At 41.3% G+C, this 24,533-nt stretch overlaps 2 protein-coding genes across 2 annotated transcripts in view; one reads left to right on the forward strand and one right to left on the reverse strand.

Moving 5' to 3' along the window:
• Positions 1 to 1,241: 1,241 nt before the first annotated feature.
• Positions 1,242 to 6,377, reverse strand: LOC125887755 (YY1-associated factor 2-like). Its single transcript, XM_049574817.1, has 4 exons — positions 6,223 to 6,377; positions 5,771 to 5,896; positions 2,325 to 2,477; positions 1,242 to 2,197 (listed from the first exon to the last, which is right to left on the reverse strand). Exons 1-4 carry the CDS (start codon positions 6,246 to 6,248, stop codon positions 1,957 to 1,959), a joined length of 546 nt encoding a protein of 181 aa, XP_049430774.1. The 5' UTR covers positions 6,249 to 6,377; the 3' UTR covers positions 1,242 to 1,956.
• Positions 6,378 to 8,770: 2,393 nt separating this feature from the next.
• Positions 8,771 to 24,533, forward strand: part of LOC125887754 (periphilin-1-like) — a 28,626-nt gene continuing 12,863 nt past the window's right edge. The window contains exons 1-7 of the mRNA XM_049574815.1: positions 8,771 to 8,932; positions 9,924 to 9,989; positions 11,471 to 11,538; positions 12,125 to 12,349; positions 13,757 to 13,812; positions 18,687 to 18,749; positions 20,174 to 20,349. Of these exons, the coding sequence (XP_049430772.1) occupies position 9,989; positions 11,471 to 11,538; positions 12,125 to 12,349; positions 13,757 to 13,812; positions 18,687 to 18,749; positions 20,174 to 20,349 (589 nt within the window). The 5' untranslated portion in view covers positions 8,771 to 8,932; positions 9,924 to 9,988. The remainder of the gene's footprint in view (positions 8,933 to 9,923; positions 9,990 to 11,470; positions 11,539 to 12,124; positions 12,350 to 13,756; positions 13,813 to 18,686; positions 18,750 to 20,173; positions 20,350 to 24,533) is intronic.

Genomic DNA, 24,533 nt, shown 5'->3' on the forward strand with positions numbered 1-24,533 from the left:
CAACTACAAGTGTAAAGAACATGAAGGGTAATAGTAACAAACACATACAGTATGGTGAAGCATTTGCAACTCACTGATTGACCTGAACTGGCACCATAAATTGAATACAAGTCAAGTCTGTTGCCTTTCCATGTCTTGCCTTTATGGAATATACTGTATCACTTATAATGTGGAATAAAATGTTAAAAGAACAACTCATTAAAGGTCCAGTGTGTGAAATTTAGTGGGATTTAGTGGCGTCTAGCTCTGAGGATGGCAGATTGCAACCAGCCAAAACTTCTCCCAGTCAGAATTCCTTTGATGGTTATTGTTCAGGAGGTTTTTAGCATGAGCCGAATTATAGGCAGAGGTCTCTAGAATTTAATAATGACTGTTTTTTAACATTTTAATTTTAATATTCATTGTCATAAACCTTGAGTAATTCGAACATTCTTCATTGCAAAATGTGCAGCCTATTCACAGAATAAAAATAAATGTTTTTACATTTCATCAACTAAATGTGCGTCATACAGCCCATCACCTTTTACTTTAAATTTTGCTGAACCTCAATAGCGATGGCGTGTCTTGGATCTCCCCAGCTAAGCTAGCTATGGATTCCAGATCTTTGAAGTCTTGGAGAAATAGAGAATTTAACAGTGCCTGGACATATTCATTTGCTTTTACCACCAACCCTGCAAATAAGCACCAAAAGATCATAAATAGTTCACTGCAGAGAAGCCATTTTGCGGTAAAACATGTCAAGAAAAGCTCATTTAGTCTATTATTACGTTAATGGGTGAATTTAGACTGACGGCTACCTTCATTTTAAGGCTCAAATATATTTTGCAGGCTCAGGCAGATTTTGTGAGAGCTTTTTTGGGGCAAAATGGCTCTTTTGATAGTAAAGGCTGCTGACCCCTGCCCTATCTACAACCAGTGGTTGGCTTGTCTGATCAGGGCTACTGTAGAAGCATGACAATGCAACATGGCGATCTTTAAAGATAAGGACCTGCTTCCTATGTAGATATTAACATCTCATACTGAGGCAACAAAAATGCAGCAAATATTATTTTCAGGTGATTAAACACAAAAAACCATACTTATATTGTCTTCTATTTCTGCCAACGTATCTCCCTAAACTTTAACATTGAAGAACAAAGTTTTGTTCCAGTGAAGCAACTGTTAAGAAATCCATGCATCTTCCAAACGTTACAATAAAAAGAAAAGAAAAAGAAAACCATATCCAAGTATCTACAACTTATTTTATTTTGCATTATTTTACAATATAAACCATTCTATAGATTAAATCATGCTTAACTCTACCAAGTGAAGGAAAAGCATACTTAGAATAATTATTCAATATTTTTACTCAAATGTTAGACAGTAAAAAACAAAACAAAATTGCATCCAATAGCATAAAAATGAGAGCTGGATAAGGCCAGTAACCAACAGTGTTATGATGTACTGATAATGACAGTGGAAATAATGCTAAACAAATGTTATCATGAATGTAGGATGCCATTAAGTGCAAATAACGATAACAAAATTCAAGGATGAACTACAATTCTGAGATGACTTCTTCATATTTTCTTTCATAATGCATCATTTATTGTGTGCAGCAACGACCAGCTCAGTGTGATGCTGATGTAACACTGAGGTGTTAAAACACAAGTCACCACAACACGTGGCACAGTTCCACTGACATCCTGGTTTTAATGCTACGGTTCCTTTTTTCAGTTCATCGTGACAGATTCTGCTGCAACACCTCTTTGAACTGAGCGCACAGCACACGTCCTGACTCTTGAACTGTTTATTATCATGGGGAGGCAGTGAAACAATACAGCCCCAAAGGAAGTGAATGCTATCATACTGGCATTTATAGTATTATTTAAAAAAACGTGCATGTTGAAGTTTAATCTCTGGCTGAGGCTGTTGAGAGTGCAGAAGAATGGTTTGTGCTGACTGGGAGTGTGAAGGTTAGTGAGTCTCTCCGTTGACCGGCGAGCCTTCCCTGTGGGGCGAGGAGCATCTGGAGACCCCTCGTTCAGTGTTATCAGAGCTTGAGCCACTTTGACTGTGTTGGTCTGCCGACGCAGCGCTCGTTGAAGTGGACGTGGGTTTGGCTTTTTCCTTAAAGTCTGTAATTATTACTGTCAGGTCTCCAACTGTGACCTCTAGGTGCTGGGCGCTGCTCCGGTCTATGTTTTTTAACCTGGGCCTGGTGAGGAGACAGACAAAAAGAAACAAACAGATCTGAAAACTGCTCCGAGGATACTAAATATTTCAGTCATCACAGACCACCGAACACTATTCTGCTATTTCCTTTGAAAACATGACTGCATTACCTCATCTTTTTATGGCTTTTCTTTTTCAGCATTGGTTCTTTATCACTCTTGTCTTTCTCTGATTTTTCTTTCTTCTCCTTTTTAGGAAGTGTAGGTGGTGCAAACTGCTGATTGGCTTGCTGTGCAACCAGCTGGGAAACAGGCCGTGGTTTTCTGAAAGAGACAATAAAAGTTATTGGCTTTGCCGTTACATTTATATCACTGACCCTGTAAGTTAGGTGAGCATGTGGTTTTCACTGCTGAATTGCATGACTATTCACAGGGTGTCTACAGCTATCGTACACTCCATTCATACATTTTGGATGAATCATCTTATTCAAACACTGCAGGTGAGTAAAAAGCAGCATATAGAGGTTCGTGCACACCTTCAAAAACTTATAGACAGGTGCGTAGCAGGAAAATATCCATAGGTGGAGAAAAGGGAATCCTGCACACGGTCCTGTTACTTGCAATAAACTTTATTAGAACGTTTCAGTCATAAGACCTTCATCAGTTTAAGTAAAAGAACAAAGAAAATTAAATCAGTCCCACAGCCTTTGTGCATTTGCCCAATAGAAGGCACCTCCCACCACCAAATATGACCAAATAACTACATAAATATATACATTGGATAATATAATGTTGAAAACAATTCATACAAAAACAGCAATCAAGTCAGGCTACTGGTAAATCTCCCCACATAAACACCTCCAAATGGGAGTCAGGCAGTCAAAATACAAATATCAAACAGCCATGATCAACAAGTATACAGGACAGTAGTGTACATGTGGTCCCCTGCAGAGGTAGGTTATATGTGGGAATATGGTTATTCTATATTTTTACAGTTAAGTAATATTTGTGGACTTTATACGCAGAACTGACTCATTTTGACAAAAAGAAAGTATATGATGGAAACATGAAATTAGGCAAAATGTTTGTGCCAATTAAGACCTCACCATCTCCAATTTAAGACTATTTAGTGACTTTTAAGACCTAACATTTATAAACATTTTAAGACCTTTGAAGGACCTCTAGACGCCCTAATTCAATATGACAAGGAGGAGCATGGGGCTTACAACAGATATCTACAACAGAAACTCTTGGCTGAATCTTGAGTCTCTAATGTTAATAAATCTTTGGTAAAAAGTCAAATTTTATAAAGTTAATATGATGCATCAGCAGTCTGAGTTTGTAGTAGTCAAGTGGGTGTTCCAAGCTGCAGTGTTAAATGCCCTCTTTCCGTTTCTCCAAACTGTTTACTTGATGTGTTGCAGCCAAAGTACAGTATTACAAAGATGGAATTTCTCACTAAAAGTAACACTATGGACAGGAGAAATGATTATAGCAAACAAACCTGTTTCTGTGTGGTTAAAACTGCCCAGGAATTAGTATATAGTATTCTTCCCAGGAGATGCCTTCAAAGACCTAAGACTTTCCCACCTGCTGGCTGTGAGATACATTCTTCTTCTTTTTAACCTACCCTGTGTGTCCAGCATTCCCATGACCATTAGCTGTAGATAGAATCACTGATGTAATCATAAACAAATGTTTCATTATCCTATCCTATGGCTTTTTAATAAATATATACATACATGGGTTTGCTCTCAGTTACCTCTTTGGCTTAAGCACTCAAACACACACTCAGTTGCCAGTTCATTATGTCCACCCATCTAAAACTAATCTGCTCTATTACACAGCTCTGCAATAGATCCCACTTTTATGGAGGCTCTCCTGGTGATTCAACCCTGTGGTCATTTGGAGGCTGTAGACTGTATTGTATTATACCAAGGTGTTTCTACTCTACTCTCAGAGCCCTTCTGTGTGGAGTTTGCATGTTCTCTCTGTGTCAGGTGAGTTTTCTCCAGATACTCCAGCTTCCTCCCACAGTCCAAAGACATGCAGGTTAACTGGTGACTCTAAATTGGTTGTCTGTCTCTATGTGTCAGCCCTGAGATAGTCAGGCGACCTGTCCAGGGTGTACCCTGCCTCTCGCTCACTGTCAGTGGGATAAGCTCCAGCCCTCTGCAACCCCCAACACGATAAGCCGTTACGAAAAATGAATGAATTAAAGAATACTCTCAGTAATATAAATGGGGTGAATATGATCTTTAAAACATCTCAGTATTAAAATATTATAATTTAACGGCAACAGACATAGAGAAACACTTAAGTCATGAGTCAAAGTCCCTGCAAAAAAACAGCAATTTTGATCATAAAAAGTTTTGTTTTCTTTTCAGATTTGATCTATTCTGTTCTCTCCCCCTCTCTATATATACAAATATATATATATTTTGCAGGGATGGCACTGTATGAGAATTGCTGATCTGCAGGAGAGCACATTTTTGAAAGCACTACAGAAGCAATACATAATATTTCAAATTCACCTGGCGCCTGACTTTTACGTTTTCCTTCACATTAATAATTTCCACCATAAATTGATACAAAAAAAAGCACAAGTTAGTGCATGAAAATTCATCAGTATGAAGGAAACAAAGCGTTTCACGCTCAAAATTTCTTGGGCGAGGACCCCCACACATCCCACAATTAATATGTGACTATTCTGTAAAAGGTTGATTTGTATTTTCTGCATTTCCCCACACATAAAGTTGTACATTTTTAAAGACTTCTAATCACTATCTGGAATGAAACTCTTGTTGAAGTCCTTCATTTTTGTTTGCAAGTTGTCAAATTTCTATCTTAGGTCTGTATTCATTCATTCATCTGTATTCCATTCTCTTGCACTACTATACATAACTGTTTGAATCATGTATACTTATATATGCACAATTAGCACAACTGTACATACTGTATAGTTTTCATACTGTACTACAATTTATAGACATAGCCTGTTCATTGCATGTACATACCTGTAGAAATAGGCGTATTTATATATCATTCACACCCTCCACCCTGTATATTAACCTGTACATATGTTATTTAATTACTGCTTATGCACTTCTGCTTAGATGCAATCTGCATTTCATTGCTCTGTACTTGTGGCATGTGCAATGACAATAAAGTTCAATCTAATCTATATGTATGCGTATTATGTGTAGTTAATAGTGTCCATTTGTCTGTCTGTGCTGGCCGGCCTTGGGGAGGGACAGGGTGAGGTTGGGTGTTGGGGGTTTATATTCCATGGTTGTTTAATGTCTTGGTTGTGTTTAAAACCAATAAAATAATTGAATAATAATACAAGTTGTAAAATTTGCTAAGTTCACAGAAAAATCCTGAGGACATGACCCCAGAGACACTGTACATATGGACCTGACCACAAGCTACACTCTAAAAAATGTCCATAAAGTTGAATCAACAACTATCTAAAATCTTTTCAACATGGACATTGAATGCCTCATGAAGATAAGATGCATTGCATGTGTCTATCTAATAAACATTTTTTCTACTATCATGCTATTAAAATAGTTCTGTAGAGCTTTAAATGGTTAAAATTTAACAGTCATTCTTACCGAGTGGAGGTTCCCTTCCTGACATCACACATCATGCACTTAAACGCCTCAGCGGTGTTCTTGAACGTGCACACGCTACAGTCCCAGTACCCGTCGTCGGCGGAGGGCTTCGATTGCCGCTTTGGCCTTCAGACAAAAACAAAACATAAACACTGTGATAACGACACATTTCCAATGAGCGCAGTGATTTCAAAGAAACCCTGTCATGTAACGATGGCCACAACGGGAAAGACACGACTTGTAAAGTTCTTCTCGGCTCGGCAGACAGTCATTGAGAGAAGGGGAGCTTTCAGTTTCACACAGGCAGTTGCCCCATGTTAAGGCAGCAGCAGCGGCAGCAGCAGCCAGCCGCCATGAACACTTCAGTGTAACAGCTCCATCCATTGACCGAGCTTTCTGCTCTCTAACGGCCCGATAAAGTCTTCAAGCACAGACACTAGCGACAGCTTTACCTGGTGGGGCTCTTCTTGTCTGCCATGCTACCACACTCGGAGTCAGTGGAGTTAAAAAGGGTCTATGTTACAGGTGAAAAAACGCATTTAGCTGCTACTCAGCTGTCGTGGAAACTCCTGTCGAAGGACGGTCACGTGACGCGGGCTCACCCAATCACCTTTAATGTAATCACAACAGAGGCAGCAATAAATGTGACACAACACTGGCACTGATGAAAGGCGCTTTGTAAATTTAACAGCGTGGTAAAAGAAGGAAGGTGCCGCACGTAGGCACGGTTAGGGGGAATGGGGAAGTAAAATGGAGCCTACACTAATGCTGATTACAAATCTGAGCTGCAAATGTGCAATAAACTGACTCATTAATAGGAATAAGTGGGCTGTGTTTTTGTTTGTTTGAACAATGACTATCACTCAAGTCTGTTCAGCAATTTTGTGGTAGTAACAGGGGTGGATTAACATTCAATGGGCCCCTGGGCAAAGATATGTAAAGGGCCCCCTCACCTCTCCTTCATAGGAGCAAGACACAAGCCCCTTCTGCACAGCTGGTTCAAGGCTGCCTCACCATGCTGTTTATAATTTTTAATTTTATATACTTCATTAATCCCCAAGGGGCAATTCATTATTTTCACTCTGTTGTCATATACATATACACACAGGCCCCAAATACACACACATGCACAAACAGGACCTAAATTTGCATTAAATGATGAGCTCAGAGAAAGGGGGCTGCCCTAGACAGGCGTCCCGAGCAGTTGGGGCTTTGGTGCCGTGCTCAGGGGCACTTTGGCAGGGCCCAGGAGGTGAACTGGAACCTTGATGCTCCATACTTGGTCCAGACGGGGACTCGAATCGGCAACCTTCTGGTTTCCAATCCAAGTCCCTACTGCTGCCCTAAGATACGATCGTGGAATCTAATTGCCATGGGAGGTAGTAACATCGCCATAACAGTGTCTGTATAAACAGGACAGTCTGCAGGATGGTGACGTTTTGACAATGTGTTATGTGCTCAGCCTACTAAGGGCGATTCAAAAAGTAGCTCTTAGCAATTAGTGGATGACTCAAAGAAAGACAGCGACCGTAAATGTCCAGAAATTGGGAAAACTGAAGTCTGGGAGCTCCTTACCCCCCGAGTAGAGGACCAGATCAGCTGCCATATAACAGGGACCATAAATGATTGCTATTGACATGTAATTGCCATTGTTGTTGTTTAGAAAGTGCTGCTGAAATGTATGTCACACTAGAGGTTGATGCTGACATTACGTCATGTCTCTTTTGAGTTCGCAAAGCCGCAATGCTGTTTATAATCACACACTAAATACACACTGTGTAAACCTGCAAATGAGGCATAAAGATGGAACTTCAGTATAAAAAAGGCTACACACACTTTAAAGTTGTTTAGCCTCTTTGTGGGTCGTTGTTTTGCATCTCCTAGTAGTCATAATGCATTTTTTTGTGGTTTTGTGTCTCTTTGATATCTTTTTTGCTCATTTGGTTTGTCTAACGGGTTGTTTTGACCTTTTCATGCATATTTTGTGTCTCTTTGCAGGTCCTTTGCACCTCTTCTATTTAAGCAACATCGTCACCCTCCTTTTTCTGTCTGTACTTTGAGCTGCTGTGACATGTGTATTTCCCAAGTGTGGGATTAATAAAGTTTATCTTATCTTATCTTATCTTATCTTATCTTATCTTATCTTATCTTATCTTATCTTTTTGGTCACTTTGAATCTCTTCCTGGTCAGTATGTGTTAATTTGGGTGACATTTTGCAGGTGAGAGCCGGGGGGGGGGCCCTTCAACTTTGGGCCCCTGGAAAATAAGCTATAGACCAAAACCGTTTCTTGTACCAGGCTGTAAACACGTTTATTTTTGCTGTAAAGTTGGGCATTTTAACATGGGGGTCTGTAGGGGATTGACTGGCGTCTGGAGTCACCCTCAAGTGGCCGTTCTAAGAACTGGCTTCACTTTTTAGCTCTGGAGGTTGCTCATTACTGAAACACAAATACTGCAAAAAAGTGACAAAATAATGAAGTTGCAATAAATAATTACAAGCAAAAATTGTACTTGTGTGAGCGGTATTTGGTGTATATCTCTCCTCTATGTCATAGAGGCAAATATTGTACTTTTACCTCATTTATTTGACAAATCAGATGAAGATTTGTACATAGGCATCAACCTATGATGAGTTTAGAAACTATAATACATTGATTAATACTAATGATTACATTTCCCAGCAATATATAGATTAGCTCTACACTGACAACCTACAATATTAAAATGCTTCCTACAATAAAACATGAATTATGATACAATTATAATGTAAACTATGGCACTGAAAAGGGCCATTTGCTGTTAAATGTGTACTTTTATTTTTGTTATTTCGATTTAAATATCTTCACCTTTGATTAAGTATTTTTACATTACAGTATTGCGACTTTTATTGAAGAATAAGATCTTCCCCGGCTGGCCATCAGCAGAAAGTAGAAGTTCCCAACATTGGCCACCAGAGGGCGGTAGCGTATGTCCAACCGGAAGTACGTTGTTCAGCGGAGGAAGAGCATCCATAGCCAGGACTGTTATGGTTGCACAGGGACAGCACATGAAGAGGAACATCTGGCCTGATGTGTAGTTTTGATTTAGGTTTAAGAGTCCCGTTGCGATAGGAGGAGTATGTAAACGCGCTGTGAGGCCAGGAGTGTTAAAATCATTATTTGGTGAGTGAGTTTCTTACGACTTACGCTTGTGCTGTGATGCTAATTAGCTAAGGTTGCTAACAACAGCATAGCCATAAAAGCATGAAACATTTCAGTAAAAGCTCACTTTTGGACAATTACAGTCGTGTCTTTTCAATGTGAAATCACACTGCAATCTCTCATACGGACATTTAACACTCTCAGACGGTCTTTATGTACATCGGATATTGTCAGTTTAAATGAGAAGTGATTTAAAGAGTTTCTTCTCTAGAAGCCACCGTTTAGGAAAAGCGATGGACAAGCATGCCTGTGGTGGGAGATATATAACTGTCATCACTGTTGAATCAATCCGATATTTAAAATAGTGGCTTAGATAAACAGTTGGGTGGGTTTGCATGTCAAAAAACAGGACTATGTGAATGGCAAGAAGTTTCTGTCTGTCATCCTCCATCAGTCACATCCCTCCTGTCCTTCTGCACCTTCACCCTTAAGATCTGACTCCTCACCTTTAAGGTAATCCACAGCCGAGCTCCTCTGTGCCTCTCCAAGCTCTTGCACATCCACACCCCCTCCTGCACTCTCAGGTCTTCCTCCTCTGTCCCACTGACTGTCCCTGTCTACTCCAGCCCGCCTGAGCAGAGTGGGATTTACAGCCGTCAGCCTCCGCTCCACCGGAACTCCGTAAAATCACCCCACTCCCATCAAATCCCGCCTTAATACTCATATCCTAAAATAGCCTCTTCAGGCACATCCATCATTCACACAGACCTCTATCACTGTAAACTTGTGATGACCTTGAGTGTCTTAATAGGTGCTTATAAATAAAACGCATTGTTATTATTATTAGTTGTGGGTGGGGAAGGTGTAGATGTCATTGAACTGATGCCAACATGTGGATGTGTGTGAGTGTGTGTTACACAGCTCTATTTTTGTGTGTGTTAAGGTATGCTCAGAGTGGTCTGGGGTGAATATGCTTATACCGAGAGTCAGATGTCTGTTTTCCCTCTTCTAGGTTCATCAGTCTCTGCTGAACCACACCGAGCGTACGAGGCAGGGCACCAAAATCATTCCTTCAGCAGTAAGTGAAAATAAGACCATGCACTGCAAGCATGACAATGTAATGAGTCATCGTCCACACAGACTTCATCCTCTGACTGGACCGTTTTGGCGGGGTGGCTTTTTTCAGCATGCTGAAACTTTGACTACACACAGTAACTACTTTTGTTCGACAACATATTGCCACAGAAACGACTCTAATCAGCAATATTATTATCATTTTAACACTATTTCACACCACTGATGTAATGATGATCACTTAATAATGCAAGAACACCTGTTCAAAGTGCATTGAACTGAAGCAATCCTGACATCACCACACCAAACTAAAGTTAAAAACGAACTGTATTATGGTCGGGGTAGAAAAGCCTCTGAAACAGCATTTTACATGAAGAAAGCTACTCGCTGTTAAACCTGCTCCTTTAAGCTGGCACCTCTTAGCCTTCACAAGTGCATCACTATTAGGTGTCCAGAGTCATCCAATGGGGCCGGATTGGACCCTGGGCTGTATGTTTTACACCCCTGGCATAGACACTTTGAGAAAATGCCTAGGCGCTTCATCAGAGTCTTATATCGGTCGGGAACACCCTGCTGTTTATTCTAGCACCATGTTGGCTAAAACGTTGGTGACATTCTTACATAACCTCGGATCATTTTTGCTGACTTCGATAAGTCGATAATGTAATTATTGTGACAGGCCAATGCATATGCTCCACTGTCAATATGAGCCTGTCAATATAAGGTTTTTCCCAGTGATGACAGCCATCAGCCTGCCCGAATCTCCTGAGAGATTTCACATCACGCTTTCAGTCTAGAAAACACCCAGTGAGAATATCTTGAGCTGGGCAGCTGGAAGCTTCACCAATTAGTATAATGCTGACTTTTGCTGATGACAAGGCTGGGGTGCCCACAAGCTCACCTGGTAGAGCAGGCGCCCCATGTACAAAGGATACATCCTTTGAACCTAGCAGCTGCGGGTTCAGTTCCAACCCATGGCCCTCTGCTGCATGTCATCCCAACTCTCTCTCCCTTTTTCACACTTTGTCATATCAGAGAAAGGCAAAAAAAACAAAATATCTTTAAAAAGTCCTGAATTTTGGACATTATGAATATTTATTTAATGCTTATAGATTCTGTGAAGGCAAAACTGTAAAGACATGTACTTCGAACAGGTGTTCTTGCATTATTAAGTGATCATCACTACATCAGTGGCATGGAATAGTGTTAAAATGATAATAATGTTGCTTATTACAGTGATATCTGGGTCACTATAATGCCGAACCAAAGTAGCTATTGTGACAGGCCTACATGTAAAGTCAGAATTTCAGCATGCTGAAAAAAGTTGCCCAGCCTAAACAGTGAAGGCCTGCCTTCTGTGAAGGCAAAACCTTTTTTCACTGCATGTTTTTTCAAGAAATAGAAAGTGAAACCAACTTCATAGCTGTACTTGTACTAAACTCATGGTCTGACCAATACATAAACACACACCCTTTTTCTTTGTAGTGGCATACAGACGTGGTCCAAAATCCATCAGAGAGGCATACGAAGAGCGCTTCGTGGATTCAAGAGAGGTAAGGGAAGATATTGATCTGCATGACCGAAATATATTAGTTCAACAAAGCCCAACTATTGTTCAGGTACTATGTAATTAGTGGGAAAACTGCTGGGTCAACAGTCTTTGATATCATGTGTCTTTAGTGTTGTATGACCATGGTAGGTATTTATGAAAGTATTAAGTATTCATTCACTTCATCTTCTGTTGTAAGCCACTCTTTATGGGGATATCAAGGTTGAATACAATTTGCATGACACTTTTTATCTCAGTACTTATCATAAAGCTGTGGAAGCTGTTTTCGGCTGTTTTTGTAATCTTTATCTTAATTATGTTCAAATATAATTCCATGACTTCATGAGCCAAGCTGTTCATTGAGCATTTAGAGCACAGAGACAGTATCTTAGGATATGTTTATCAGAGGAGGGCAGCATTAAAGGATCAAGGTCTTACAGAGAAATTACTCGTCACATTATAATTTCATTTTGGACGATGCATTGTCAGTTGTCACCACAGAAATAGGTGCCAAACATTGTGCCTACATATTAAATCTTGTGTAAAGAACAGCTATATTTCATGTAAAATATAACATTGTGTCATTCCAGGTGACAGTCCATCGATTTGTCAGTATTGTTGACAAGAGGAGCCAAATGCCCCGCCCCCTACTGGAGTATGACAGGGGTTTTAACGATGACCAGTGGTATGGTGGTCATCGTTACCAGGACGCGGGAGAATCTCACGGCGAAGGCAGCTACCGACCCAGTGATCGCCGATACCATGACGACAACTTTGGTGGCAATTTTCGCAGGAATTCCTCACCCCCACGAAATGTGAGATGAGCTTGGCACGCATGCTTTGTAACTAAAATCTAAAACAATGAAAGTTATGTTTTCATTGGGTATTAGCCACCAAAGCTTATTGTAAGGCTGAGCGATATGGACAGAAATTCATATCTGACCGGTGGTACATGATATATGTATCTCGGTGTTTTTCTAAGAAACGGGCGACATGTTTTCAGTTGCGAGTCAAAGCCACATTTCAGATGCCACAACCACTTTTATAAAAACAGACTGTGATCAAAATAAAATGCAAAGACAGGGATTTTTTCCCTGTTTTAAAATATTCAACTTCACAACATGTAAATGAAAAATGATATAAAATATATAGCAGGGCTGTACATTAAAGATTTTGCACACAGCACTGAAGCTACAGAGGTTTAAAGGTTGCAGGACACAAAACTATAACATGATTATAAAAGTATCAAGTAGGTCTGAAGCCACTGTAGTTAATTACAAATCTTTGTGGGGGAGTTCAGAAGTTGTTTTCCATGGGCTTTCAAATGAATCTAGTGCTGAGAAATGGTTAAAATATTTTTATCTATTTAGGCTGTCAATCATATTTATACACATAGTATCAACAGAGAAACTGAGGGAGGGAAGGAGCCAGAGACACTTTGTCCTCATTATATACGTCTTGTATGTGAAACGTCTGTGCTCTCGCTGCATTTTTCAAACAGGTCTATCGCCTGCATTCAGGCACTGTTTCCATGTCACACATTAGACTACAACTACCAAGAAGAACAGCAACGCGCTATGATCCACCTCACCTCAAACTGTGTTGTCTAAATTTATATCTTGCTTGAAAATATATCAATACATCGTACATAGTTGATGTATCGCCCAGCCCTAGCTCATGTGTGTAGCCTTTTGGACTAACAAACATGTCAGTTGAGTTTCCTTCCTGATTAATCAGTGGCAAAGCAGATTTTTTTTTTTTTAAATGCTGCGCTGTTTACACCCATGTTTATGACCAAACTTCTTCTTTGCTGTCGATGCTGGTGCATTGCAGCACATCTTTGCACATCAACATCCACTTGTTGATCACCTCAATGTTACCTGCTGCAGGGTTGTGTTTTAAACAGAGGATATAGCACCACACAGCACTAGTAAACACACTCTTCACACGCGTGTGAAATTACCAAATGTGGTTCACCACAAGAAAAGGTTAGCAGCCCTCAAGCTGCAGTCTGGCCCACTGACACCATCTGTACGCCTCTCCAGTCCTTAAAGCCTGCACGTTCCAGATTAAGCACACAGCTACAAAACATGTATGTATGTCCTTAAACACATGAATGCACAAGATAAACTTGTAGAAAACACCTCCATAGTCTACTAGCTTTCAAAAACTCCACAGGGAGCCTTTAATGATACTATAATTGTGATTTTTTTTTCCCCCAGGAGGGCCCGTACTCCCAACAATCTTATGGCCGAGATGATCTGAGGCATCAGTTAAGGTAGTAAATATTAATTCTTCTATTTGTTGATAAACTTGTGTTTGTCTCATTGTAGTGATGTCAGATTGTCAGTTGAATTGTTTGTGTAATGGCAAGGCAAGGCAAGGCAAGTTTATTTGTAGAGCACAATTCATACACAAAGTAATTCAAAGTGCTTTACAGAACAAGAAAATGCATTAAAATCACAATACAAAATAAAAACATAAATAATCATTATAAAATGAACTTTAAAAGAGAAGAGTGCAGATAAGATCCTTTCAGTCATATGCACAGTGAAATAGAGCTGTTTTGAGCCTAGATTTGAACATTGTCAAAGTAGAGGCCTGTCTCACATCTTCAGAAAGACTGTTCCAGATTTTAGCTGCATAAAACTGGAATCCTGATTCCCCATGTTTAGTCCTGACTCTGGGCACCAGCAGGAGGCCGGTCCCTGAGGTCCTCAGAGTCCGAGATGGTTCATATGGCACTAACATATCAGAGATGTACTTTGGTGCTAGGCCGTGGATAGACCTGTACACAAGCAGAGCTGCTTTAAAGTCTATTCTCTGAGCCACAGGAAGCCAGTGTAGAGACCTGAGCACAGGACTAATGTGCTCGTACTTCCTGGTTCTGGTCAGGACCCGAGCAGCAGCATTCTGGATGTACTGCAGCTGTCTTACGGCCCGTTTGGAGAGGCCAGTGAGCAGGCCGTTACAGTAGTCTAACCTACTAGAGACAAATGCATGGACAAGTCTCTCCAAGTCAGGTTTAGACACTATACCTTTCATTTTGGCAATGTTTTTTAGATGGTTAAAAGCTGCTGATGTTATTGATTTGATGTGGCTGTTAAAGTTCAAGTCTGAGTCCATTATTACCCAGAGATTTCTAACCTGATTTGTAGGTTTTAGAGAGAGAGACTGGAGGTGACTGCTGACACTTTCTCTTTGTTTCTGTGGACCAAATACGATGACTTCAGTCTTGTCTGAATTTAGCTGGAGAAAGTTGTTTTGCATCCACACACTGACCTGTTGGATGCAGTGACAGAGTGAATCCACTGGTCCATATTCACCTGCTGTCAGTGAGACATAGATCTGAGTGTCGTCTGCATAATTGTGGTAGGACACATTATTACTTTGTATTAACTGGCCTAAAGGCAGCATGTAGAGATTGAACAGAAGGGTCCCAGGATTGACCCTTGGGGCACCCCACAGGTCAAGGCCATGTGATCTGAGACACAGTTACCAATTTCAACAAAGTACTTCCTGTCTTCTAGCAGGACTAAAACTGAGACTTTGCCTGTGTCAGTGTTCAGGCGGATGTCATTTGTCACCTTAATAAGAGCGGTCTCAGTGCTGTGATGGGGTCTAAAACCTGACTGGAAAACATCAAAGGAGTTGTTCTTCAGGAGAAAGTCAGTAAGCTGTTGGTAAACAACTTTCTCAAGGACTTTGCCTAAAAACGGCAGATTTGAAATGGGCCAGTAGTTGTTCAGTACTGTGGCATCAAGACTGCTCTTCTTTAGGAGAGGCTTTATGACCGCAGTTTTCAAGGCCTTTGGGAATGTTCCAGATTGTAGTGACATGTTAACTATGTGAGCGAGTGGTGGTAACAAACTGCTCAACACAGACTTTAGAAATCTAGTGGGTAACACATCGAGGCAGCATGTAGACAAACTCAGACTGGTGATGATCTCTTGGACAGTTTTGTCAGTTACAGGTGCAAAATGAGTCAGCTCTAAGTGTGTAGGTGGCTGCAGGGTTGTTATTGGTGTTGTGGAATTGATGGCATTTTTAATGGTCTGAACCTTGTCGCAAAAGAATACTGCAAACTCATTACACTTAGATGTGGAGATCAGTTCCAACGGCAGTTGAGCTGGAGGGTTTGTTAATCTGTTCACTGTTGCAAATAAGACACGCGAGTTGTTACTGCAGTTTCCAATAATTTCAGAAAAGTACCTCTCCCTTGTTCTACGTAAGATCCGGTTGAACACGTACATCTTTTCTTTATAAATTTCATAATGAACATGAAGCTTCGACTTGCGCCATTTCCGCTCGGCCCTCCGGCACTCCCTTTTCTGTGCCCTGACCGAGTCGTCATTCCTCCATGGTGCCTTCTTATTATTTTTAACCATTTTAACCTTCACAGGGGCAATGGTGTCCAGAACATTCAAAACACCCGAAGTAACAGAGTTCAACAAATCATCAACATTAGAACATGAGGCATTTTCAAAGTTTATCATTTCCATGAACAGAGCACCTGTGCTGTTATTTATGTGTCTCCTCCGAACAACTGCAGGACCAGCCGGTGGTTTGGGAGAAACAGACAGGTCAAAGAAGACACAGAAATGATCAGACAGAGCAACATCAACCACATCGACGTTTGAAATATTGACCCCCTTTGTAATGAGCAGGTCCAGTGGTCCAGATAATGCATCAGTTTGTCCACAGGGTGGAGCCAGAGTTCAGTCTATTGAAGGGTGAATGTTATCAGCTTGATAGGACATGGTGTGTGACTGTGTATGAAATATCAATTAGGAATAAAAGGGGTAATCAAGCTCATAAGTGTAATATCTCTTTAGATTTATCTGTTGAATTTGTAGTCCTACATTCTGTCCAATTATAAAGATGATAACATCTATCATTACAAATTGTTGCTTTAACAAATGCCTCGACAGAAACATATAGCTTTGGAAAATACATTTAGGAAGCTTACGTCAATTATCTGCGACCACGCTCCTCTTGAGATAAGCTGAAGAGCTTAACCACGCTCACAGCAGCTAATACCAGCATTTATAACTCCTACATCAACACACACTCCTCCCGCCCCGGCCACTTTAACATACCAACAGTTACGGGCCCAGGCTCCCCTTTCCAGGAGTCATACCGGGCTAGAGAGGGGGACAAAGGGCACTAGTGTCTACTCACTCAGCCAAACAACCCCACCCCCACCCGTTACCCCACCCTGAGAGGAAAAACAGCTGGACCACTCCCTCTTCAGTCAAACACCCACACACTTCTCAGACACTGTCAGCAGCGAGTGTCTTTCTGCAAAAATAAGTTAATATCAGTTAGAAATTACCTTAAAATCGACTATTCAATATAATTTGAGTCCACGTCACTTACATTGCAAGCACATTAAGAAGAGATATTTTAGTGACCTGTAGTGTCTGTCGTGCACAAGGTTGTTACAGTGGCCATGCTGGTCGTATAGAGCAGTGGTTCCCAACTGGTCCAGCCTCAGGGTCCAGATTTCTCCTCAGTCATTCATTCAAGGTCCCACAGTTTAATACATGCAGCGTCACACTTGTGTTTGGCCATGTTGTTAAGCTAGTTTGCTGTCTCTGTCAAGTAGCTGTCTGTTGGTCACTGACTCTATGGCAGAAGACAGCCCTTCAAAATTAAAGCTCTCTCAATCCTAGCAACAGAATTCCAGGCACTCCAGGTTCTGTAAGCCCATGCAAGACTCACACTCATGGGGAAAATGGTGTACCCTCAGAGGATACACAAGTAGACTTCGTAACTACACTGGAAGCTCTTGCTGCACAACTATAAAATCAAATCCAAGGGGTGTGGGATAAGGATGAACTGGTGTCTTGGTGACACACTTGAATTCCTTTTCATCCTTCCTAATCTGAGGTTTTAACCACAGATTATGAGTTAACTGCCTGATATGCAGCTCCAAATGAATGAACAGTCAAAAGCTACCCATGCTAAATGAAGCTTTGTCTTGTTTTTGTAAACTGCCATTTTAAATCCATCCACTCCATTGAGGTATTTTTACCTTCAAATGTTCAAAGAAGCCAGGTTTGGTGTTTTTACTTTGTGTAAAGAAAGGAAAGGGAACAAAGATACAAATATTATCAGTGGTATTATTAGTCTGTTGTGTCTCCTGGGACCCACAGTTATTTTAAGGCTTCATGACTCATCAAAATATCACATTATTCTAGTAATATTTTAGTGCAGTGACTGTCAGCAGCAAGAGAGCACTTCATACAGTGTATCTCCTATAACCTTTAAGTGTCAGTCATTTCTGGGTGAATTTGTGTCTGATAAGTGCTTGATTTACTCTCCATAGAGTCTTTAGTTTTTCCAAAATAAAGTACAGAGCTTCTTTTTCTCTGTGCGTAGCCTTTTGATGTCAGTGGTGTGCTGCACGGATTGCAGTTCAGCGTTTGGCAAATGGCAGGCTGAGTCCTGGCTACTTCAAACAGACCATGAGTCGTAAAAGTTTGAGGTCTTGTTAGACCTGCTCTTTGTTTGAGATGCGGCCTGAGTTCATGCAGAGGTCACGACAACCAGGTGCCTTTGGGTCATTTATACCTCTGAACCTAAAGGTTGTTTTTCAGGCACAAGCTTTGAGTCTGGAAAATCATAAAAATGAAGCACGATGAAGTTTTAGTACTCGTGCTCGGCCTGGTAAGATGAACGCATTATTACGCTGCATGGTTGAAAAACAAGTGTGGTGACAGTGCCTTGTGACATCAGCTCCATATTTAGGCGTAATCATGGCTCTGCCGACAATTGAAGACAGATAGTAGTGAAAGACGACCAAAATTGGTGCGACTGTCTGCCAAGTGTTGCATGTGCCAAAGTGGAAGATTGCCTCAATTCCACAAATTGATCAGCGCCCCACTGAGACTGAATTTAGGTCTTTGTGGTTTTTGTCTTCTATTTATTGTTTCCATTACCCATCTGAGGGCGTTCACTCACGACCACTGACCACTTTTTTTTCTAAAAAACAGTAAAGATGAAAATTGCTCTTTTTGAATTCACAGTTAAAACACTCTTGATTTATTTATCATATCCATGGACCTTTCTTTTCCGAACAGTTGTTGCCAGGTTACAGAGCAGCTTTGCCAGTTATTGATTTGTCTGTATTTTTTTAATGTTCTTTAGGAACAGTGGAAGAGGTGGTCCCCATTACCGCAGCAGAGGTCGAGGGTCCGGCCCTCCTGTAAGGTCAGTGCCAGAGAAGCCAACTCCCTGCCCTCAGTGCCCTCAGTGCCCTCAGTGCTCTGACTTCCATATGGTTTTCTAGTACACATTAAACAAACTGACAACTTTGTCAGCAGCCATGACTTGAAATTAGGTGTCTAGTTTTTGATTTAAGACGTATGCGTCCAAGCGCAACTGATAAAAATAGGCACTTTGGCAAAAAGTTGAAATATTCAAGTTTAACCTTAAGTTTATTGATAAACTATTCAAAAGGGGTGGACTTGATGAGTATTCACTTCTGACTGTCCACTTTTTGGACATGAAAACCTTTTTTTCTGGGTATTCTTGTTTTGTTTTCTTATGTAAACGTATATTTTTCAGCTTTTTTTTTTTTGCTTGTTTGAAATAAAATCTAATAATGACAACAGAAGGTATTGTAATAATTGACATTCAAACAAATTATATCCCACTCAATGTGCTTTTTTTTAAACAATAGGAAACTTTATATTTATCAAAAACCTGTCATATTGCAAAAGGTCCTTTTTTTCCTCTTGAAAACCTCACTCATTAGAGAAGTCTTTGAAAGCTAAGGCTTTTTTCTGGATGAAGCTTCCTCAGAAGAATTAATGCCAAAGACCTCTGCAGATGATTACATTTCAAGATTTTAAGAAAGAAGTGTAAATTCCCATTGCTGATATTATATCCCGTATTTCAACCCTTTGAAACCTGGAGCGACATCACTTTTCTTGTGCTGCGTTCAGACGCCTTTTGCAAGTATTTGAACTTTTGAACCCTGAGCTAATTGGTGTGATTCTTTTGAAAACATGGGAAGAAGGCAAGAAGGAACTGAAGAAGAAATTACTCAAAAAAAAAAAATCAGCAAGAAATCAGTAATAGATAAAGTTAAAAAGAAAAAAGTCAAAAAGAAACAAACAATAGCCTGGAAAGAGTGTTTAAAAATAATAACAATTCTGTAACATAATTTTAAAATATAATAATAATAATCAGAAATATAGTTTTCCCTAGCTTTTTTCTTTCTTCCCTGTATTTTAAAAATAGGAAAATAGGAATATAGGAAAAAGGCACGGAGCAACTTGGTAAAAAAAAAAGGTCCCAAAATTGCAAAAAAAAAAAAAAAAAAAAAGTAAGAAAAAAGCTAGGGAAAAACTATATTTATGACAATTATTATTAGATTTTAAAATTATCTGACAGAGTTGTTAGAATTTTTAAGCCCCAAGATTTTTGGGGTAGTGTCTTCTTTAGTTGCTTGTTGCCTTTTTCGTTTGTCAATTTGCTTAGGTTTCAAAGGGCAGAGGGCAGGAAACTTAACCTGCCGAGCCTGTTCCTTCCTCAAGCTGTCATGTCCAGATACAAATGAAGAATTACATTTCTAGACAAAATTGATCTAAAGCACTCAAGACTCTTGAACTTCTTGTTTATTTTAATAGAGAAGACCATGATGACTACAGGAGCTCTCCAACTATAGTAATCAAACGGGACCGCTCTCCTGCGAGAAGGGAAGTCCAGCCGCTTGCACCCGTCCGCTCTGGATCGAGCAGCAGCACCAGGAGCTTCTCACCCGACAGGGAGAAAGGACACAGCTACCAGCAGACCCAGCCAAGACGTAAGTACGAAGTCTTCTGTGGATCTTGAACAGCTCAAGTTTACACATTCTGAAAAGCCTCAGTTGCAGTCGTCAGTGTAACCAGATAAAAAGAAAGAAAACTCCATTTCCAAATTGGTTATGCACTCTCCTGCTCTGTCTTTGCTCCTAAATCATTTGCAGGGTACCAGCAGTAATGGTCGTAGCTGTCTGACCTGCTGCCTGAGTGGATTGTATGACTTCCAGTAACGCAGCTCACTCTGAACTACCTGACACTGTGATTGGCCACAGCGTGCACAACCTGAAGCAGCTTAGATAATGGAATACAGCGGAGTTGACAGTTTACTCATATGTAGTAGTGTTTGTCCTCACAGCTGTCATACCCTCTGTAGTGACAACAGAAGAGGTCATTTTCCCATTTCACAGACGCATACGTATAATTACAATGCCTAAAAGTATTAAGCCTTTCCAGGTGAAGCATCTGTTTTCAGAGGTGCTGTGTAAAGTGAAGGGTCAGGGTGCGCTGCAACACGTTAAGATGTTAATTACACTAACACCACACGCACTTTTTTCAAGGCTGGGAAAAAGGATACTCTCGGTTTATTGGGGTGGTTTGGCTTCAGATTCAGAACCTGACCTTTTCCCTTTTCGCTGGCTTAACGATGTCTTCAAAATCACTCCGCGTCCGTCATTTTACACGCTTTCTTTTGTGACTTTCACAGGCTTTAGATCTTTAATTAACAATGCTGAGCTAATGAAATTTATGGATTCACGTTTCACAAAATCTTGTATAAAGTGATCTGACATGAGCAATATTATTAGTCTGAGGCGAAGAGGTGTGGGCAGTCATGTCTTCAGGGCTTTGATTTCGAAGACACATAAACATATTAATGTGGTGAAAGCTAAGCTCCGTGTTGCACCACCCTTTGAAGATGCAATAAAACTGTGAGAAAACAGTCGTACCTCCCAACTCCACTCCCATCTGGGATGCTAATTAGGCCAGCACAGCAAAGCAACCAAAAATAGGGTTTTGGTGTGAGGGTATGTAGGCTCTGTCATACACAGAGAATCTGTGAGCAGTGTCTTTTTAAAAGGTGAGTAACACAGGGGCTGCTGCCATGTGGGCCCACCACCTGTAAGGTTTTTGTGAAGTGGCTGTAGTGGAACAATTGAAGGCTCTTTTTCTGTTTTAAAGATTATTTCTGGGCTTTTTTGTGAGTTAGGACAGTCTAAGTGTGAAAGGGAAGAGAGAGAGGGATGACATGCAGCAAGGGGCCGCAGGCTGGAACCAAATCTGTGGCCGCTGTGGTGAGGATATTGCCTTTTTATATGGGACGCCTGCTCTACCCACTAAGCCACTGGGCACCCCAATTGAAGGCTCTCAATGGCTATTATGATGTGGAGAGTCATCTGGAGAGAGTTTCAAACTGAACATAGCCTGGCCTCGGGAGACCCAACACATGGATACAGGCTGGACTCGTATGTTTCCTCTAGTTGCCCAGGCAGTGTGTTTACATCACAGACTGTATAAAGATATGGACGTATTCACCGTGACGTCACCCACTGGTTTCTGAGGAGCGGGTTTGGAGCTCTAAGCAGGCGGCTCTGGCCGTCGCCATCTTGGCAGTGCCTGACTCCGCCCAACCCCCGGCCAATCAAAAATGGGCAAAGAGGCGGGCCAAATGAAGCCTGGTTGCTTAAACACGCCCACCTCGCTGGAAGCTGCTAAATTAGCTAAGGCTAACAAGCTAGGCTGACAAGCTATGCTACTTTGGCTAGCCCTGTGGTGTTGGGCTCTCCCGCTTGGTGCCAGCTCCCTCACGAAACAAAATATCCAAAGGGCACAAACACGGCTGAGAGGTCAGGTTCAGTGGCAGCCAGCGGCTAGTTAGCCACCCGTGATGGCGCCACCTGTCACTCAAAGTGACCACATCCTTAATTATGCACAACTTTAAGCCTTAATAAAATTTAAACTGATGAGTTACAAAAAAATTCATCCCCCATACAGTTGTCATGAAAGGGGAAATTAGCTATAGAGACCAAAACCGTTTTTTGTACCAGGCTGTAAACATGTTTATTTCTGCTGTAAATTTGAGCATTTTAACATGGCGGTCTATGAGGATTGACTCGCCTTTGGAGCCTGCCTCAAGTGGCCATTCAGTGAACTGCAGTTTTTGGCACTTCCGCATTGGCTTTACCCGTCATCCCTGGAGGTTGCCGCTTGGTTTACATGCACTAGGTAACTCAGAAAAATCCAGGTTATGTGGGTAATCACAAGGCCTGTAACGGTACACAAACTGCATGGTTTCTAACATAAAATTTATTCTGACAAAATGTTAGCATTCAACCTTGGCTCACTGGCTATAATTCTTTGACCTTATGCTTTAATTTGGTATCCGTTCACATATCCGCAGTGATAAATGCTCCATTAATCGGAAGATTGGCGCATGTTGAAGTATCCTCGGGCAAGATACTGAACCCCAAATTGCTTCCGATGGCTGCTCCATTGGTGTGTGGGTGCGTGTGAATGGTTACGAGCAGGTTGCGCCATGTATGGTAGCCTTGGCCACCAGTGTGTGAGTGTGTGTGAATGGGTGACTATGATATGTAGTGTAAAAGCGCTTTGAGTGGTCAGAAGACTAGAAAAGCGCTATACATTCACAGTCCGAATGTGCACTGGGAGGCTGCCTAAGCACTGCGGGGAGAAGGACTCACCTCCCAATCTGTTTTTGTCTTGTTTCGCTAATGAATACACCCTGGTGATGCTGCTGTAACTGAAATGAACACCATCCTGAGAGCTATGCCTCGTGACACGAGATCATGGACATTTGTGAACTTCGGTCTGGGTATCAGATTCATTACACCCCTGGTAATCAGACAATGTATTTACATGCATCGGCAGTGGAAACCAACTTGTTTTCGACTTCTCAAGGCGACTTTGTGTTGGTTTCAGTTTCAGTCAAGCTTTGGATGGAGTTATTTTAACTACAAGGATGCATCGCTCCATATAATCCCCTCATATTCACTGTCTGCGGTTGTTTGCTATGCACATACATAAACATACAGAAAAGCCAATTAGAAACCTGGATACCTGTATACATGGCAGAGAAATCAAGCAGGGGAGATTAAGCTTCTCTAACCCCCCCACCCCAATTATCCAAACCAGGTTTCTCGTTCTGCTTACTGAAGCGCACTGAGGATGTGAGGTGCCAGGCAGGTGGGGGATACTCCTGAGACCCCAGCTTAGCTCTGCTGTGTTGCAGTTTACCCCAGAGAATAAGGGAGCGAGATCTGTGGTAGCGCATGTCGCAGAGAAAAAAGTGGTCAGTATGCTCCAGATGAGGTCCTTGTCAGATCACCTAACAGTGTCCACAGCCACCTCCTCATCCCCCGCCTTTCCCACATCATAATTAAGGTGGCTGCGTCCAACAAGTTTTGTAACTCTCCAAAACCGACAATCTGAAAAACACGCCTACGTTATATAGGCCAGGCGTCCAGAGGTGAGAGCTGCTCTGCACTCTCCTGCCTATGAGGAGACACTGAACAGCTATGAACACTTTCCCCCTTTAGACTTAAAGACAAAATAGTCAAATTAACTAGTTTGTTTAAGCGCACCCTGCCTGTAACACTGTTGTCTGTCTGTACGATCCGCTGAGTGGACACAAATTAAGATGGAGGCTGTACCTTGGCTCCCTCTAATCACTGTGGGACATTCCTTCAGTAAAAACAAACTACTTGCTCATATTTGTTTTTTTCTCTAGACACATTGGAGCCAGCAGAGAACAATATTTCAATTTAGGCGCAGCTGAACTCCTCGACCACTATTGTGTGGGAGGATCCAACAAGGGAGTATTAAAGAAAGCAGTGATTTATACTTTTCAGCTGCCTCATAATGCCTCAGCCCCACAATTGTTCAGCATGACAAGTGACTGATTGTTTGATGTCTCACAGTAGAAAGTAATTGGCCCCCAGGGTATTTTTAAAATATAGATATATATTATTTTGCAGTTATTAGACAGCACAGTGGAGAGAGCTACGGGGCGTGTGGTCCCTGTCCGGATTTGAAGCAGAGATGCTGCAGTTAACATGGCTTACATCCCAGACCAGTGACCCTCCAGGATGCTCCCCCTGGGTTTATTTTAATAGAGAGCAAGATAAATAATGCTGTGGTGACCCTTGTATATTCTTTAGATCTACTTCCTTTT

The sequence above is a fragment of the Epinephelus fuscoguttatus genome, linkage group LG4, assembly GCF_011397635.1.
Source record: "Epinephelus fuscoguttatus linkage group LG4, E.fuscoguttatus.final_Chr_v1".
Taxonomy (NCBI): domain Eukaryota; kingdom Metazoa; phylum Chordata; class Actinopteri; order Perciformes; family Serranidae; genus Epinephelus; species Epinephelus fuscoguttatus.

Excerpts from the sequence above, each read along its gene's own strand:
- LOC125887755 (XM_049574817.1), bottom strand. The coding sequence starts at position 6,248 with ATGGCAGACAAGAAGAGCCCCACCAG. Across the intron at positions 5,897-6,222 it reads GACAAGAAGAGCCCCACCAG|GCCAAAGCGGCAATCGAAGC; the intron begins GTAAAGCTGTCG and ends TTTTGTCTGAAG. Across the intron at positions 2,478-5,770 it reads AGGAAGGGAACCTCCACTCG|AAAACCACGGCCTGTTTCCC; the intron begins GTAAGAATGACT and ends TGTCTCTTTCAG.